General features: G+C 39.6%; 4 protein-coding genes across 9 annotated transcripts; 1 reads left to right on the top strand and 3 right to left on the bottom strand.

Moving 5' to 3' along the window:
- Nucleotide 1: 1 nt before the first annotated feature.
- On the top strand, nt 2-3,546 carry LOC6737860 (kinesin light chain). 3 transcript variants are annotated; one of them, XM_016169666.3, is made up of 6 exons: nt 2-147; nt 1,488-2,114; nt 2,217-2,337; nt 2,404-2,883; nt 2,957-3,262; nt 3,330-3,546. In XM_016169666.3, exons 2-6 carry the CDS (start codon nt 1,513-1,515, stop codon nt 3,345-3,347), a joined length of 1,527 nt encoding a protein of 508 aa, XP_016031628.1. In that variant the 5' UTR covers nt 2-147; nt 1,488-1,512; the 3' UTR covers nt 3,348-3,546. The 3 variants fall into 3 exon arrangements, with proteins under 3 accessions (XP_016031628.1, XP_016031630.1, XP_016031627.1); XM_016169668.2 differs by having other exon boundaries at nt 33-77; XM_016169665.3 differs by lacking the exon at nt 2-147 and adding an exon at nt 1,275-1,362.
- Nucleotides 3,547-3,597: 51 nt separating this feature from the next.
- LOC6737859 lies at nt 3,598-4,856 on the bottom strand. Its single transcript, XM_002084651.3, has 4 exons — nt 4,701-4,856; nt 4,239-4,435; nt 3,929-4,184; nt 3,598-3,868 (listed from the first exon to the last, which is right to left on the bottom strand). Exons 1-4 carry the CDS (start codon nt 4,759-4,761, stop codon nt 3,687-3,689), a joined length of 696 nt encoding a protein of 231 aa, XP_002084687.1. The 5' UTR covers nt 4,762-4,856; the 3' UTR covers nt 3,598-3,686.
- Nucleotides 4,857-5,175: 319 nt separating this feature from the next.
- LOC6737858 (protein ABHD18) lies at nt 5,176-8,521 on the bottom strand. Of its 3 annotated transcripts, XM_044922960.1 has the most exons (8): nt 8,229-8,515; nt 7,518-7,573; nt 7,000-7,267; nt 6,552-6,664; nt 6,351-6,489; nt 6,201-6,290; nt 5,432-6,141; nt 5,176-5,369 (listed from the first exon to the last, which is right to left on the bottom strand). In XM_044922960.1, the coding sequence occupies exons 3-8, from the start codon at nt 7,129-7,131 to the stop codon at nt 5,246-5,248; spliced, it is 1,308 nt and encodes a 435-aa protein (XP_044778895.1). In that variant the 5' UTR covers nt 7,132-7,267; nt 7,518-7,573; nt 8,229-8,515; the 3' UTR covers nt 5,176-5,245. The 3 variants fall into 3 exon arrangements, with proteins under 3 accessions (XP_044778895.1, XP_016031625.1, XP_016031624.1); XM_016171385.3 differs by lacking the exon at nt 7,518-7,573 and having other exon boundaries at nt 8,229-8,521; XM_016171384.3 differs by lacking the exons at nt 7,000-7,267; nt 7,518-7,573.
- Nucleotides 8,522-8,846: 325 nt separating this feature from the next.
- LOC6737857 (tyrosine-protein phosphatase 69D) lies at nt 8,847-15,253 on the bottom strand. 2 transcript variants are annotated; one of them, XM_016171383.3, is made up of 12 exons: nt 14,909-15,253; nt 13,959-14,061; nt 12,020-13,863; nt 11,719-11,964; nt 11,414-11,657; nt 10,451-11,345; nt 10,245-10,391; nt 10,078-10,188; nt 9,839-10,018; nt 9,472-9,779; nt 9,275-9,410; nt 8,847-9,220 (listed from the first exon to the last, which is right to left on the bottom strand). In XM_016171383.3, exons 1-12 carry the CDS (start codon nt 15,003-15,005, stop codon nt 9,143-9,145), a joined length of 4,389 nt encoding a protein of 1,462 aa, XP_016031623.1. In that variant the 5' UTR covers nt 15,006-15,253; the 3' UTR covers nt 8,847-9,142. The 2 variants fall into 2 exon arrangements, with proteins under 2 accessions (XP_016031623.1, XP_002084685.1); XM_002084649.4 differs by having other exon boundaries at nt 10,451-11,342.
- Nucleotides 15,254-15,339: the final 86 nt, after the last annotated feature.

Below are 15,339 nucleotides of genomic sequence, written 5' to 3'. Positions count from 1 at the left end.
AAATGACCGAGCTTGTCAAAGACAACTCAACGCCCCGGCTACGGTCACATTCAGTTTTATTTTAGAAGTTTTGCAGTGTAAGATATTTTTATAGCAAATCTACGCTCTATTTCGCTTATTTGAGGAGTTTGCAGAGCAAAACCGCTGGTAATAAGTTAGAATAATTGCACTGCGCGATAACTTGCATAACCATTTCCAACTGGATTTCGAACGACAAAATCCATTCACCCACACACAAACACATCTACTTGCGCTTCTGTGTGTATGTACATATGTTGCACATAAATATAAGTGACTGCCACTTGAAGAAAAGTTTAGTGCTGGAAAATATGATCCATTTTACATAAATAATCAAGTCTAGTTGGAAAAGTGCTCGGCGGCAGCTCGTGTGGCAAAGTAAACACAAATGGAGGGTGATTTCATCGCCTAAGTTATTGTTTAGCATGATAAATACGAAATACAATCTCTTAATGCAACGAACTTTTATGTTTAAGTGTTCATGGATTGTACATTATATAGTGACTCACTTTTTAATACACTGGAATTAGTGAGCTAGGGTGTTGTAACCCCATTTGCAATATTAATACTCTGACTATTCGACCGGTTGAAATCATTTCCCACCAAAGAAATCACAATATTTGTTGATCTTGATTAAGAATGAAACTATTTCCTTCAACACACAATCTCATTTTACGCAATCTAGATTTCCGATTCGAAAGGCAAATGACGAAAGACTAAGATAATAGAAAACTATAATTTAGATTATGTTAGGGTACTAATAGCTTCGGTATCTAAAAAACTACACAATTCCTTTCAGTTGATGTAAGCAGCTACTTTTGCAATTCGTTTTTTGTTTATTGCATGACGCCAAGTGTAATTAACTTTCGCCCATAATTATAACCATAATAAACGAACTAAATGGCCTTAAATACTTTTTAACGAAGTGTCATGTTTATGTAAATCACACCGGCAATGTTGATAAATAATAAATAAAAGAAAGTCTTCAAAGCAAAGTATTCGATATAAATCGAATATGCTTCCACCTTTAGTTTCCAATTGGAAAACATCATTGACTGAACTGGAATTTGTTAAGCGGATAATCTGATTGGCTTAATCTGATTGGCTTAGATTGATGTTAAACTAATCCAGAAAGTTAATCCCTTACTTTTAATAGTTTCTGTAGTTTCTAAAAGTTATCGTTTCAGCGAATGTAATAGCGCGGGCATTTTCGATTATCAACCACCTTTTTTAACGTGCATGCGCACTGCGAATTTTCTTTTTCATCGTATTGATTAACGCAGCTTGAATCGTTTAATATACGGTTAAAATGATTGTCTCCAAAGCTATCAAATCATACAGGATGTAAAACACATCAAATACCTCGATAAACACCTTTTTATTTGGATATCATTCATGTTGTTACACTTTCAAATGCCAAATGGTTGTAAGAACACTTACTAATTTTGTATTTTGTATGTGTTTTGTAGACAGAAAATTGAAAAAATCGGCAAAATGACGCAAATGTCGCAGGACGAAATCATAACCAATACGAAAACAGTCCTTCAAGGCCTCGAAGCCTTGCGAGTGGAGCATGTTTCGATTATGAACGGAATCGCCGAGGTGCAGAAGGACAATGAAAAGTCGGACATGCTGCGAAAGAACATCGAGAACATCGAACTGGGCCTCAGCGAGGCCCAGGTGATGATGGCCCTGACATCCCATCTGCAGAACATCGAGGCCGAGAAGCACAAGCTTAAGACACAGGTGCGCCGCCTCCACCAGGAGAACGCCTGGCTCCGCGACGAGCTGGCCAACACTCAGCAAAAGTTCCAGGCATCCGAGCAGCTGGTGGCCCAACTGGAGGAGGAGAAGAAGCACCTGGAGTTCATGGCGTCCGTGAAGAAGTACGACGAGAATCAGGAGCAGGACGACGCTTGCGACAAGTCCCGCACCGATCCCGTGGTCGAGCTATTCCCGGACGAGGAAAACGAGGACAGACACAACATGTCGCCCACTCCGCCCAGCCAGTTCGCCAACCAGACTTCCGGCTATGAGATTCCAGCGCGTCTCCGCACTCTGCACAACCTGGTCATTCAGTATGCATCCCAGGGAAGGTGAGCCATCAACCATGTGTTTTATTTATACAACATCGTTATCTATCAACTCATCATGAACTATAACTATATATATATATATATAACTTAATATATTTCTAGATACGAGGTAGCCGTTCCCCTCTGCAAACAAGCATTGGAAGATCTCGAAAGGACAAGTGGTCACGACCATCCCGATGTAGCAACCATGCTGAACATTTTGGCTCTCGTGTACCGCGATCAGGTGCGTCTACGCTTTGATTAACTTAATTTATACAATCGTTAATTAACAACATCTCGTGCCATACAGAACAAGTATAAGGAGGCCGCCAATTTACTCAACGACGCTCTGTCGATTCGGGGAAAGACATTGGGCGAGAATCATCCAGCCGTGGCGGCCACGTTGAACAACTTGGCCGTCCTCTATGGCAAACGTGGCAAGTACAAAGATGCCGAGCCACTGTGCAAGCGTGCCTTGGAGATCCGAGAGAAAGTCCTGGGAAAGGATCATCCCGATGTTGCCAAGCAACTCAACAATCTCGCCTTGCTCTGCCAGAATCAGGGCAAGTACGACGAGGTTGAGAAATACTACCAGCGAGCTCTCGACATCTACGAATCAAAGTTGGGTCCCGATGATCCCAACGTGGCCAAGACAAAGAATAATCTGGCCGGCTGCTATTTGAAGCAAGGTAGATACACGGAAGCTGAAATCCTCTATAAGCAGGTCTTGACGCGAGCCCACGAACGTGAGTTTGGAGCCATCGACAGCAAAAACAAGCCCATTTGGCAGGTAATATTGTGTTGTGCTGTGCTGCTATGCCTGGTAAATACTATAAAGTTCCTTTTCTTACTACAATTTTCAGGTGGCTGAGGAGCGTGAGGAGCACAAATTCGATAACAGGGAGAACACTCCATATGGCGAGTATGGCGGTTGGCATAAGGCCGCTAAAGTGGATTCGCCAACGGTCACAACCACTCTAAAAAATCTGGGAGCACTTTACCGACGTCAAGGCATGTTTGAAGCGGCCGAAACCCTGGAAGACTGTGCAATGCGGAGTAAAAAAGAAGCCTACGATCTAGCTAAACAAACGAAGCTCTCACAATTGCTAACGTCAAACGAAAAGCGACGATCGAAGGCAATTAAAGAGGATTTGGATTTCTCCGAGGAGGTGAGCTTCAAAATCGAATCACTTAACTTAATTAACTTACATTAATCCTTGCCATTTATCGTTGCAGAAGAATGCGAAACCATAAAAATATTATTTGTTCATCGCCCACAACGGAATCTTTAAGTTTATGATTGAAAGCTAACAGCAAACACACACTTTATTTATTCATTCCTTAATATACATAAGCTCTCAAGCATACATTAGCAAATAAACAACGTTTTATACCTTGTTATTTCAAAAAATATGTACCGCTTTTAATAATAAACCAAATATATTTAACATAATCCTGTTTGTATTTAAACCTTCAAAACTAAACCAATAATACGAACCAAATATTACACTTTACAATGGAATCAGCTTAACATTTATTAATGATAACAAACAGTACGTTTAGTTTGCCTACGATGCGATAACTGGGTAGCAGTTAGTCGCTATCATTGTCATTTAAAATCGAGGAAACTATGCCGGCAAACTGCTCAGCTCGATCCAGAAATTGTTCCCGAGTGAGGCTCGTATCGTTACGTAGATTTTGCGCCGTAAGGAGTAAGTTTTCAAAGTCCTTCAGCTGACTATCCAGCTCGTCGGCACTGATTTCTTCCTTGGGATCTGCAAATCAATAGGACGAAATGGATTATTGGTTTCTCAACTCAAATCCTGGGCACTAACCCGAACCAAACTTGACATTGGACCAAACTACGTTTTTCAAACCCTCCACAACTTCCTCGTAGTCCTTTTCATCTTCATCTGGGTCACTCTCAACATTGCTTCTCAATGTTATGATGTCAAAGAAGAAATTCGTTTTCTCCTTGATTTCTCCAAAGGACAATCCACCTTCTTCTGAAGTGGCAGAGGTTAGCAGAAAGCCCAGCTGAATCTGTTCATTCTTCGCTAACGTCTTGGGAATAGTGTCGATAAAGGAGGTCTGCAAGTAATGGTAATATAATAAATATACAATTATTGTTTTTAAAACACTTACATCTTTTGAATCAAAGTAAATGATCAACGCCTCAGCTGCTTGAAGAATTTTCTCCGGCACAACTTCCAGTTTTCCAGAAAATGGAATTAAGTTGATGGAAGTGTTATAGTACTTGGTTTTAATGATGCACTTATAACAATTAAGTGAGCACTCCGTTGATGTTGACTCCTTCGATTGATTCACTTCGGATAAAATATCTGCAACGAAATTTGGGTTTGTTTATAGTGATTAGTTGTTAGTACGAGTATTTATGAAATACTATTTTTAAAAACAATCCTTTATACTCTTTTAAACATGTACTGTATGATTATTATGCCGCATTTACATCAACAAAATAGAAACATTTAATTAGCCTGTATTACTCATAAATTTCAAATAAACAAAGCTGTAACAATGTGACTCGGACACCAAAAAAAGGGCCTTTGAAGAACTCTCTGTACTTTTTCAAGTAACTAATCTTACTTTCCACGATTTCCAGTGCAGGAACTGCTCCATAAGATAAAACAAGTACTACTGGATCCATTATATTGCAATTTCTTTATTTATTTAAGTCAACAAAAACAAAAGCTAAACCACCAGTGTGACCAAGCTTCGAGAACGAAAAGTTCTATTCTCCAAATGAATAAAGCTTTGCTTTTACCGGCACTTTTTTAAATGTTTATTTTTAATTTTTTACATATATATTAAAAAAGAGGACTCGACTATAGGATACCCCTTACTCAGCTTGTATGTTTGCGAATGAAGAAAAGACTATTATAGCTATATTTAGATAGCTAACTAGCTCAATCTGTTTGCGGTATATTTATTGTCGTTTGTGGGCGTTTTGGTGGGCGTGTTCAATATATAATGTAAATTAGAAAATACATATATGGGGAACCAGTTTTTATACAAAATCAGGAGAACTGTCCTCCCCCCGCAAGTAAAATACTTAATTATGTACAATTTACTAGAGCTTTTCTTTAAATGGCAACATATTCATCATTATGTTTTAATATGCTAACTTATATTTACTGAATATTTTTGTCATATCTCTTTATCAACTGCTCATAGGTTATATCACATTTCAGGCCCTCGCCCACGTCATTCTCATAGATTTTCTTGGCCCGCTCGAAAGCCTCAATAATGCAGGATCTGTAAAGAAGAGTAATATATTATAATTTTATTTAAATTTATAGAGAAAACAGTATGCCCACCTAAACAGCTTCTGGTGCAGAACGTAGGCGCTCACATGACCGGCATCCAAGTAACGAACTTCTGCTCCTGGCCATATGTCCTCCAGACTGGAGCACCCCTCCCGGGGCACATAGGCATCATCTTTCGCACAGACCGCGATTATCAGGGAGGTATCGAAGGGAACCGAAAAGTTCTTCAGATGGGTGCACTCGTCCATCATGCCGCGCATGAATTGCAACGCCTCACGTTCCCACCAATTCGTCTTGGTTATGTCTATTTTGTCGGTTTTGCTCTGCGCAGACAGGGGCAGAATGAACTTCATGAGGTTGGTCAACGTTGAGCCCGAATCCTTCGATTGTTCCTCCGTTTCGATGGCCACCTTTTGGCTGAGCGCGTCCTTGGCATCAATGGTCAGGTTCTCGGAGTCAAGTTTGGTGTTCTTCAAGGACTTGGATAGGAATATGGAACTATCTTCTTGGGGGCAAATGCCCTGCGTCTCGTACTTATCCCCACAGGTGTTACTGTTTTCGGTTGCGTGGATCTTTCTCGTATCGCTGATGTCCTCCTTCAGCTCTTGCAGGGATTGATTAAAGTTCTGTATGAAGCTTTGGCCCGCGGAAAACGCATCGTCGATCACAGTTACCATTTTGGATAGCCGTTCTCTGTACTGTCCATCCGAGAAATACTGCGTTTCCAACATATCCCAGTTGATGGACTGGCTCATGACACCCTGTAACACATGGAATAATGCTATTTCAATTTGATATTCCATGCTATAGCAGCACCTACAGTTGTAAAAACAGCGGAGGCGGTGGACCAGGATAGACATGGCACAAGTACCAGTGGTTTTGGCCAATTTGTAGCAGCCAGTGATGCCATCTAAACGAAATGGATTATTGTTTACAATCTCCTTAATGGTTTTAACCACTATTAACTCACATGACCGCCCATTGACAATCCTGTGACGCCTAGTGGTCCAAAGCCATTCCTTTCGCACCAGTGAAAGAGAACCAGGCATTCCAGGATAAGGCAGCCGCCCATCACAAAGATATCAGACACATTGTGCAGGTTGGAACGCCTAAAATAATAATATATATCAATCATTATTGCATAGAATATATATAAACCAATTAGACGTACGTTTGGTTGTTTGGTTTTCTCAAGCCATAGAAAGGATTCTCCAGTATTATGGATCCAATATTGGCGTCCTTCAGCAGCGGTTTCGCAATGAAATTTCGTCGACGCCAAAAGAACTGAAATATTTGAAAATCAAGCCATTTAAATATGTGCGTTTTAACGTTCTATTATGAAGTTATGGCTGAAAATGGTCCCAAACAAAATTGTTTCTATGTGGGTATCGAAAGGAGTTGAGCAAACTATGAACAGATGGGCTTAAACATCATGGAAAACAAATTAAATATAAGGCTCTAAAGCTGGCTTGGTAAAGGTAAAACAATATCTATTTTGGTGGGACCCACTTTTAGCTAAATGCTGATAGATAAGCCGGTCGCCTGGCGTCTGGCCTCTATTGAAAGTAAACAGACATTAATCTCGGAATTTGGACAACGGATCTCGCGATGTTACTCACATGATCACCCGTTCCGGCCAGATGAATGCATATGGGCTTGTGCTTTTCGTTTTTCCACTTATTCGGGATCAAGAGTTGGAAGTGCGCCTGCTGGGACTCCTCGGGCACAACTCCGGGCATGTGGAGCTCCATGGGAGTCTTAAATTGGCCCTCTATCAGCGTGCTTTCCGCACCGATTTCTTTCTTCGTTATCTCCACCGGATAATCGCGCGGCACGAGCTTGAAACATGACTCCCTACTGGATATTACCTTTCGGAATTGAAATACTCTGAAATAATGGTCGTCAGAGGCAAAGGCAATTAATTTGGGCATATACAATTGTACAAATGTACAAGTAATTAAATTAGAAAATCGAAAATAATGATGAGCTTTTCTGGGAGCAAAAAAAGTTAAATGATTGATTGAACTTCAGGGATAATTAATACTTTTTAAGCTTTAGTTGTTGAAAGCAAGTTGCCAATTTAAAAGAGTATCTATTGATATGATCCTAACTTGCTTAGGGTTTATTTCCCACTAACCTGTACGGAGGAATCTAAAATCGTGGTCAAGTCCAGTGTCCACTGGCGGAAGGGCACTGTAATGCAGATTAATGGCATCGTAAAACGATAAAAATAAATAATCTACGTACTTAGGTTGCATATAAAACTCAAGTTTCTAACAAAGAATTGAATTAACCTAAGAGCCACATCGTTTTTAAGAACATAAATTCATTTATCGATGATAGAACAGAAAATGTTGACCTGAAGTTCAATAGGTTTCCAAATTAATAAGATTAAGATGAACTTTGTTAATTATCGGTTGGTAATTTGTGACTATGAGGAATTTAGGATAACATAGAGCACATATTAAGATAAACCTTTATTAAGATGGCCCTTTCAAGTAGGTAAAACTAAATTTGTAAGTATTTGTTAATAAATTAGTAAAGCCGTGAATAGGTCCATGCACATCTAGTAGCCTTTGAAGAAGGAAAATGCAAATATATATTTAATTAATAAGTCAAACTATATTTTATTATTATTGAAAAGAAAGCCCACCGAAACCATTAAATATCTTGTAAACTAAAATACACAAGAGTTTCCCATTACCCACAGATGAAGCAGTTATTTAATTATATTTTAACGCCAATTTGAATAACCTAGAGCAAATTGAAATCATAATAGTATTACGTAAAGAATCCGTAAGGGGAGCACCTAATTTTCGCCATTCTCCGTTTTAAATGAAAAACTCACTTGCGCAGGTTTTCCGGCTTGCCCCATCCCTTTTCGAAGAACCTCGTTATCAGCATGCGGCGATATATGCTATCTAGTTTACTCGGCATCTTCGGAAAATGGCAAATGGGGCTTCTTGTTTTGCCAAAATAATAATAAACAATACTTCCGATAGGGATGGTAAAACGCTTATTGCACTATCGATAACTGCGTAGAAACTTCCATGGTGATAAGACTTCCAATTTTAAAAGCTGACAAAAATTTATGCTTATTAATTTTAGCAATGTCTACTAATCTGAAAACTAATATAAAATAATAATAAAATACGAAACCCGTTTTGGTTTTCATGTCAGGTTGGTGTATCATATTTTTATCGATTTGAAACAATGGAATGTGAAACAATTCAAATCTGCTTATTTTTATTTCATTTAAAATAAATAAAAACGACAAATACATTTACTTAATTTTATGGATTTTTGTCCCATATTTACAAACTGAAGAGTGTAATATTAAATACTATTATAATGAAGTCATTTTTACCAACTGATAAGTGACAAAAAAAAAATTCAAAACTATTATAAGAAAGAAAATTCGAAACCCATTAATCCACACAACCAATAAGAATGTAAGCCACACTCATCAAGCTCATAAAAAGTACAATTCTTATTCTCAGTTTTTATTACATTGTATCTTATAAAATATGTTACTTATTTTCCTTTGGTAGTTTTATCAATACGATACGTATACACTACATTTATATTTGTATGTATATTATGTGTCGGGCAAGCGTAATTCGTTAAAAAAATTACGCTTGCCCTTGTAAATACTTTATTAAAAGATTTTATAAATATACAAATAATTTATCATAGCACATTTGATGCATTGATGTTCCAACACGTGCATTATGTACTCGTATAAGTATATACATAACTAACTTAATCCAATGTTGACTCGGCTATGTGATGTAAATCTGAATAATTAATTATTGCGCGATGTAGGAACTCGTATTGTGCCTAAAAACCATATAATTAATACATTGATAATAATATATAAATAAATACACTTACGTATGAGTTGATAAGTCCCGTTCGCTGAGATCGTAATTTCCTTGTTGTGGCACAGATGTCGACACACTTCTCCAGCCTGAGATGCTGGACCAAAATGCACATGGCGACGAAAATGGAACTTCGATCGGTTCCCAGGCTGCAAATAATTTATAATTGATTAATACGTCAAGTTAATGAATCAAAGCATCGCCTTATACCTGCAATGAACTGTGAGTGGAGATCGACAACCAGAATTCTTGTTGTTCTTATAATGGTTGTATGCTTGATCTACAAGTTCTATAATGCCACGGCAGACTTCAGGAACTTCTCCGTCCACGGTGGGCCAACCATTGTATTGAAACTGTGTGACTTTCAGCGTATCGTCTATTTTGCAATTCGTAACGTAAAATTCGCGGCGAGTATAGTATGGACAACTTTCGCTGTGCACGTATTTCACGAGTATGTGATCGTATTGAACTTCATCATCTGCCCAGTATCGCGGACATTTCCTGGGACCATCTCCAATCTGCAATGCAATTAAAGCACTCAGTTGAATGGGAAACAAATAAAGTATTAAGTACTCACTTCGGATATCATGACGAGGGTGGTAACACTCTGTTCCGAGATCATTCGCCAGAAGTCTCCTATAGTGTTCTCAAGTGGATCCTGGGCAATGATGAAGGTTTCGCTATTATCATAGCCCTCTATGAATGATGCGTTAATGTAGGTTGAGTTTTCCCGCATCGGAAGTGGTGTCAGTATAACCTTTAATTGCATAAAAACATTGAAGACAGTTCGTATAAAAGTTAGCCACGACTACTTACTCTGTTGCGATCGTAGGGTATAATCTCTTGACTTCTGTTCTTCATATTGTTCTCCTCGTTTTCGCCCACACTACATGATTTACTTATTTCATCCGCTGTGGCCAGTAGTTTCTGAAATAAATAATCATAAGTAAAACGCCTGCAAGTAGATATCACACTATACAAACCTCGAATTCCATTTCCAATTTGCATTTACCCTCGTTGGGTTTGCGTTTAAGAGATTCAATTGCAGAAGCCATTGTATCAATGCAAATATCCGTGTTTCCAAAGGTTCCAGTATCTAAGAGAGCCCGGTAAAGAAAGATGTATTGTTTCTGCAAGCAAAAGGCAGGTTATTACAGCAGCTACGAGTGGGCTTTCCATATCTACGCACCAGAGATTGGACTAAAAAATTTCGTTGGTGTCGTAGATCACACACTGTGTTGTAAATGGACACCGAGTCTTCTTCCTCCAGCTGTTGGATCAGGGAATCCAAGGCCACCAGGGTTCCGGTTCTACCCACACCAGCACTGCAATGCACTAAAATTGGACCCCTTTGCAGGGAGTAGACGGAATTGATTTGACGTATGAATTTGATGATGCCGTGTGGATGCTCTGGTGCCATGAAGTCCTTCCACGTTAGGTAGTGGTATTGGGTGATTTGTCTACGGTCCTCCTCCTCGCCGACATTGGCTTTGTTCTTGGAAACGTTCAGGGTTCGTTCAATATAATCACCAGTCTTACGTTCTTGTGCAAATTTCACTAAAATATCTCCGAACTGTTTCGTATCAAATACTTTTTCTGGCCAATATTTCGCGCACTTGGCCTTGTTATATTCCTCCAAATTTGTAAGCATCACAATTATTTCTAGATGTTGTTCCCAAATCATTCGCCAAAAATCATCGATGGTACTTTCCATTGGACCCTGTGCACAGATAAACTTCTTTCTCTCCTTGTAGCCAATTACGAAGTTAGCATTGATGTAGTCCGCAGTTTGCAGGCCATTGATGACAGCCAACTTAACGCGCGTTTGATCGTAAGCCTTTATATCGGGATACCTGTTCTTGCAGGCGTTCTCCTTCAAATCACTATTTTTAGTTGTCCGATCGCTAAAGCGATTTGGCAGCATCTCATATTCCCGCAGAAATCCGTAGTCAGTGTCCTTATGTCGGTTCTTATAGGCGTTTTCTAAATCTAATCTGTGAATGGGCCCAGCGTCGAATCCTTTGTGATTTCCGGAAGTTATAAAATGACTGTGGTTGTGATTTCGGCGACCGAACAGTGCCCTGCTTGATGTGAAGAAACAGTTGAATATTAATTGAGAATTCATCAAGAAGATCAAGCAATTACTAGTTACCTCAAAGAATCTCTTAGTGTTAAAGTGTCTTCGCCTTGTAGTTCGTTTTTGGTTTTCTTATGATGGAAAACCCACAGCACAATAAACACAAGTATGACACCAAGTAGTACGGCTCCAGCTTTGACCCCAATGCTTAGGTAGTAGTCCATATTGTTCAAGGATTGGATGGGTTCAGCTTCAGTCGCCGGAGTAATTATGTCAAAATATTTGCTATAAGCCATCAGGGCATTGTTTCGATCCCGAACTGAGGATAATAAAAATGATATTACCATTTTGCTTTCAAATAATAATCAATCATTACGCACCTATTATCTCTAGGAATCCGGTGTAATTGGAGTTAATATCTATCTCACCATCGAAGACATCTCGACTAGAATCGTGGAGTGGCACATTTGGGTTGACGGCGCTTAGAATTGGATTCTCATCGCTGGTCACCGCGTTTCTTTTATCTCTTAACTTACTTTCTAAGATTTTCAGAGCATGCTCTGTTAAGTTAGCTCCTTTGATCAAGTTGTCCTTCTCCGACAAAATGGGCAGTTCAGAATCGGTATCTAAAGAAAAGCACATTAGTTTCAAATATAAAAAAATAAAGTTAATATGCATTACTTGAGAGTGAACCTAGTGGGGGTATGTGGATGATCTCGGGTTTCCTCAGAAATGGAGTACCCTCCAAGCATTTGCGGCAAATTTCGTCGTTGTCGCGGATTATATCGTTGTTTTCACTGAACCTCTTTTCATCGCCCAAGAATATTTCCGGCCTAAAGTACTTGCTACTTATCATTTCCGCTATATATGCACTACTTCTAGTCACGTTATCGCTGTGAACCTCCTGATATGTGGCGATATTTAGCTTCTCCGGGTCCGGCAATTCCTTGTTGTCATTGTTAATTCTAACTAGATACAATCTATAGCAGCATATGGGCCCATTGCGTTCGCTGATCTTGGGTAGATACAACTTGAGAACGTACTTGGAGTCCATGTTCACCTTCGACCACATGGTCCGACCAATGGCATCCGGCGTGGAGACGGGCATTAGACAACTGCCGGTGGCCGGTTCGCCGTTCTTCTTGTGCCGCGTTATGGCGGACACCGTCACCGTGTAGTTTGTGTTCGGGCTAACACTTTCGTAGAGGGTCTTGTGGTGGGGCTCATCGATTCTTCGAATCTTCGGTCCCCACATCTCTCTATCCACTGTGCTCATGGGATTGCCCAGCAAGTGAATTAAATATGACACAACCTTGCCGTTTGGCGTCTTGGGAACGTCCCAGTTAATGGCGATGGAGTTGCCTCTCGTGACGTTGTCATGATGACACTGTATGCTCAAGTTGGTGGGTTTTGTTGCCACACCGTCCATCGTTGTGCCGTTCACGTTTTCGGACCATGGTCCACAAGTCTTGGTTAGATCACTGCATGCCCTTACCCTAAATTCGTAGTCTGTGGCGGTCTTAAGCTTATCGAACATGTATGGCAAGTTTCGAGAATTCTGTTGGTAAATGGCCTCTTCGATCACTTTGGGCACCTCGCCCGATTCGGAGACAATCAGTTCGTAGTATTGTATATAATCAATGAGATCCGGCGGTGGGGGATTCCAGCCAATCGTTATAGTGGACGCCGTGCTGCCGGTAGTCTCGACTTTCGGTATAAAAATGGGATCATAACTAAGCGTGGTGATTCCCTGGGGATACTGGGTGGGCTGGCCATTGCCAATCGAGTTCTTTCCCACGATTCTTAAAAAATATGTTGTGTTCGGTTTAAAATGGTCCAGAATATACGATGTATGGCTGCCGTTAATAAAGTCCTTATGGTAAGTAAAAGTCGGTGTTCCAGCCTCCTGCAGAGTGATGAAGAACTTCTGAATTGGATCGTTGCCGTCGTTGACGGTCCAGTTAAGGTATATTTTATTAGCACCGACTGCCTTGGCGAAATCAATGCTAACTTGTGGCACTTCCATTACGAAAAGGGTAATCTCTTTGGAGGTAATTTCGAGTCCGGTGTCATCGAAGACGGTGCACTTGTAGGTGCCATTCTCTTTCTTGTAAACCTCTGTGAATTCCAGGGTGAAGTTTAAGTGCGTATCGTTTAGCTTCGAGATGGACGAGAATGTGTCCAGGAACTCAAACTGACTGCCGTCCTTAAGCCACTTGAGGTTTCTATTAGTCGTCTCATTTTGCGGATACATCTCGATCAAGCAGTACAACATGACATCCTGCTTGATTTTTCTCTTGATCCTGTCCGGGGTACTTTGCAGGACTTTGGATGGAAGGTATGGCCTAACTTGGAATTCAGTCGAATGGTTTTGCCCCGTTTGGGCTGTGCAGGTGTAGTTCCCCGAGTCCTTTATATTGACATCGAGAAGCGTCAGGACATTCTTATACTTGATGAAGTCTTGACTATCGCTGTTTTCGCTGCCATCGTCGTTGGATTTCAATGGCTCAGTTCTTATTTTATATCTGAAAAGATCGAAAAATGATCAGATTAATATGTTATTCAATCTTTATGGGGGCCGATATTTTTTTTTTAGATGTTTGTGGAATAAGTTACTAACCTTGTATTGTTTTTATTAATAGTCTGGTTGCCCAGTTTCCATGCTACTGGTTCGTTTTCAGATGCGCACTCTAGAGATACGTTTTTACCTATTTCTGCCCACTCTGTAAATAAATTTCAGATTTATTGTAATTATCAGTTTTGTATATAGACGTAATTATAGAAATTACACCGATCTAGTAGTAGCATGCATCTGTCAGCCTAAAAATATGTTAGACTTGTATATATCTTCCTGATTCATTAATGGTTGTGTATATTTAAATCTGATTATAGCTTCCTGGTTTTATGCGATTCAGTAAAATATTCAAATTTGAACTATATTGGAGGAAAACTCCTCATTTAACTTTCCTATTAAATTTTCAGTTTTATGATGGAAACCAAGAAGGGGTTTTCTGAATGGGCGGCAAAAGCCAGACATAAAAATGAAACTCCACCCACAATATTGGCCATAAAATTCGCGATAGTAATCCGGTGTAATTTCGGAATCAACACGTATTTAGCTGCACAAATATTACGAATATATATATATATATGCGCTTATATTTCAGATAAATCAGAGAGATGTACATAAGTATGTACGCAGAGACATGGAACGTATGTATGTACCGGGAAGTGTGTACATATGTATGCGCGACTACTTTTGTTTAGCCCCAATTGAAATCTCACCCCATCGCCGTAATCTTTGGGCGTTACCGACATAGTTCGAGTGCTACTGTATCTAAGAACTATACAACCGTCTTCTTTACCACCATATGAAATGATAATCCTAGTTTCCAACTTAATGTAAAACACTTCATTCACATTTGCAAAAACAACACAAAAAAATGAGACATTGCAATTTGTTGACACCCACAAACGGTTCTTGATGTACGTATGTATGTATGTACCACTTATGCAGTTCGTCTGGGTTTCTGTGTTAAAAATTCAGGTAAGTCCTATTTGAAACATTACCTTGTTTCATAGATCCTTGCACACATATCGCACAAAGGAAAATATATGCAAGGATTATATTTAATAGCATCGACATGCGTCGGTAGAGTAACGCCATGGCTTGCTAATTTCTCACTCCGAGCCGGATAAATACATATGTCAAAAATTATATTCGATGTCTGCGTCGAGTAAAAAAGCTCTACTGCGTTGAACTAATGTCGCGGCGACTGCTAAACACCGAAAAATGTGTTTTATAAAAAAAAAACCAGTTAATAGACGGCGACCGCGAAGAAGTATTAATCGTTATTTTCTTAACACTGGATTGTTTTTTTTTCGCGATATGCGGCGTTATCGATAAGTCAGTCGAATATGTACCCTTGGCTGCGGTTACCAAGGGATTTGAAACAACTGAATCGGAATATAAATTGGACTATCGTATTTTTCAGCATGAG

The sequence above is a fragment of the Drosophila simulans genome, chromosome 3L (genome assembly GCF_016746395.2).
Source record: "Drosophila simulans strain w501 chromosome 3L, Prin_Dsim_3.1, whole genome shotgun sequence".
In the NCBI taxonomy this organism is placed as follows: Eukaryota; Metazoa; Arthropoda; class Insecta; order Diptera; family Drosophilidae; genus Drosophila; species Drosophila simulans.
This window is presented reverse-complemented; position numbering and strand designations above follow the sequence as displayed.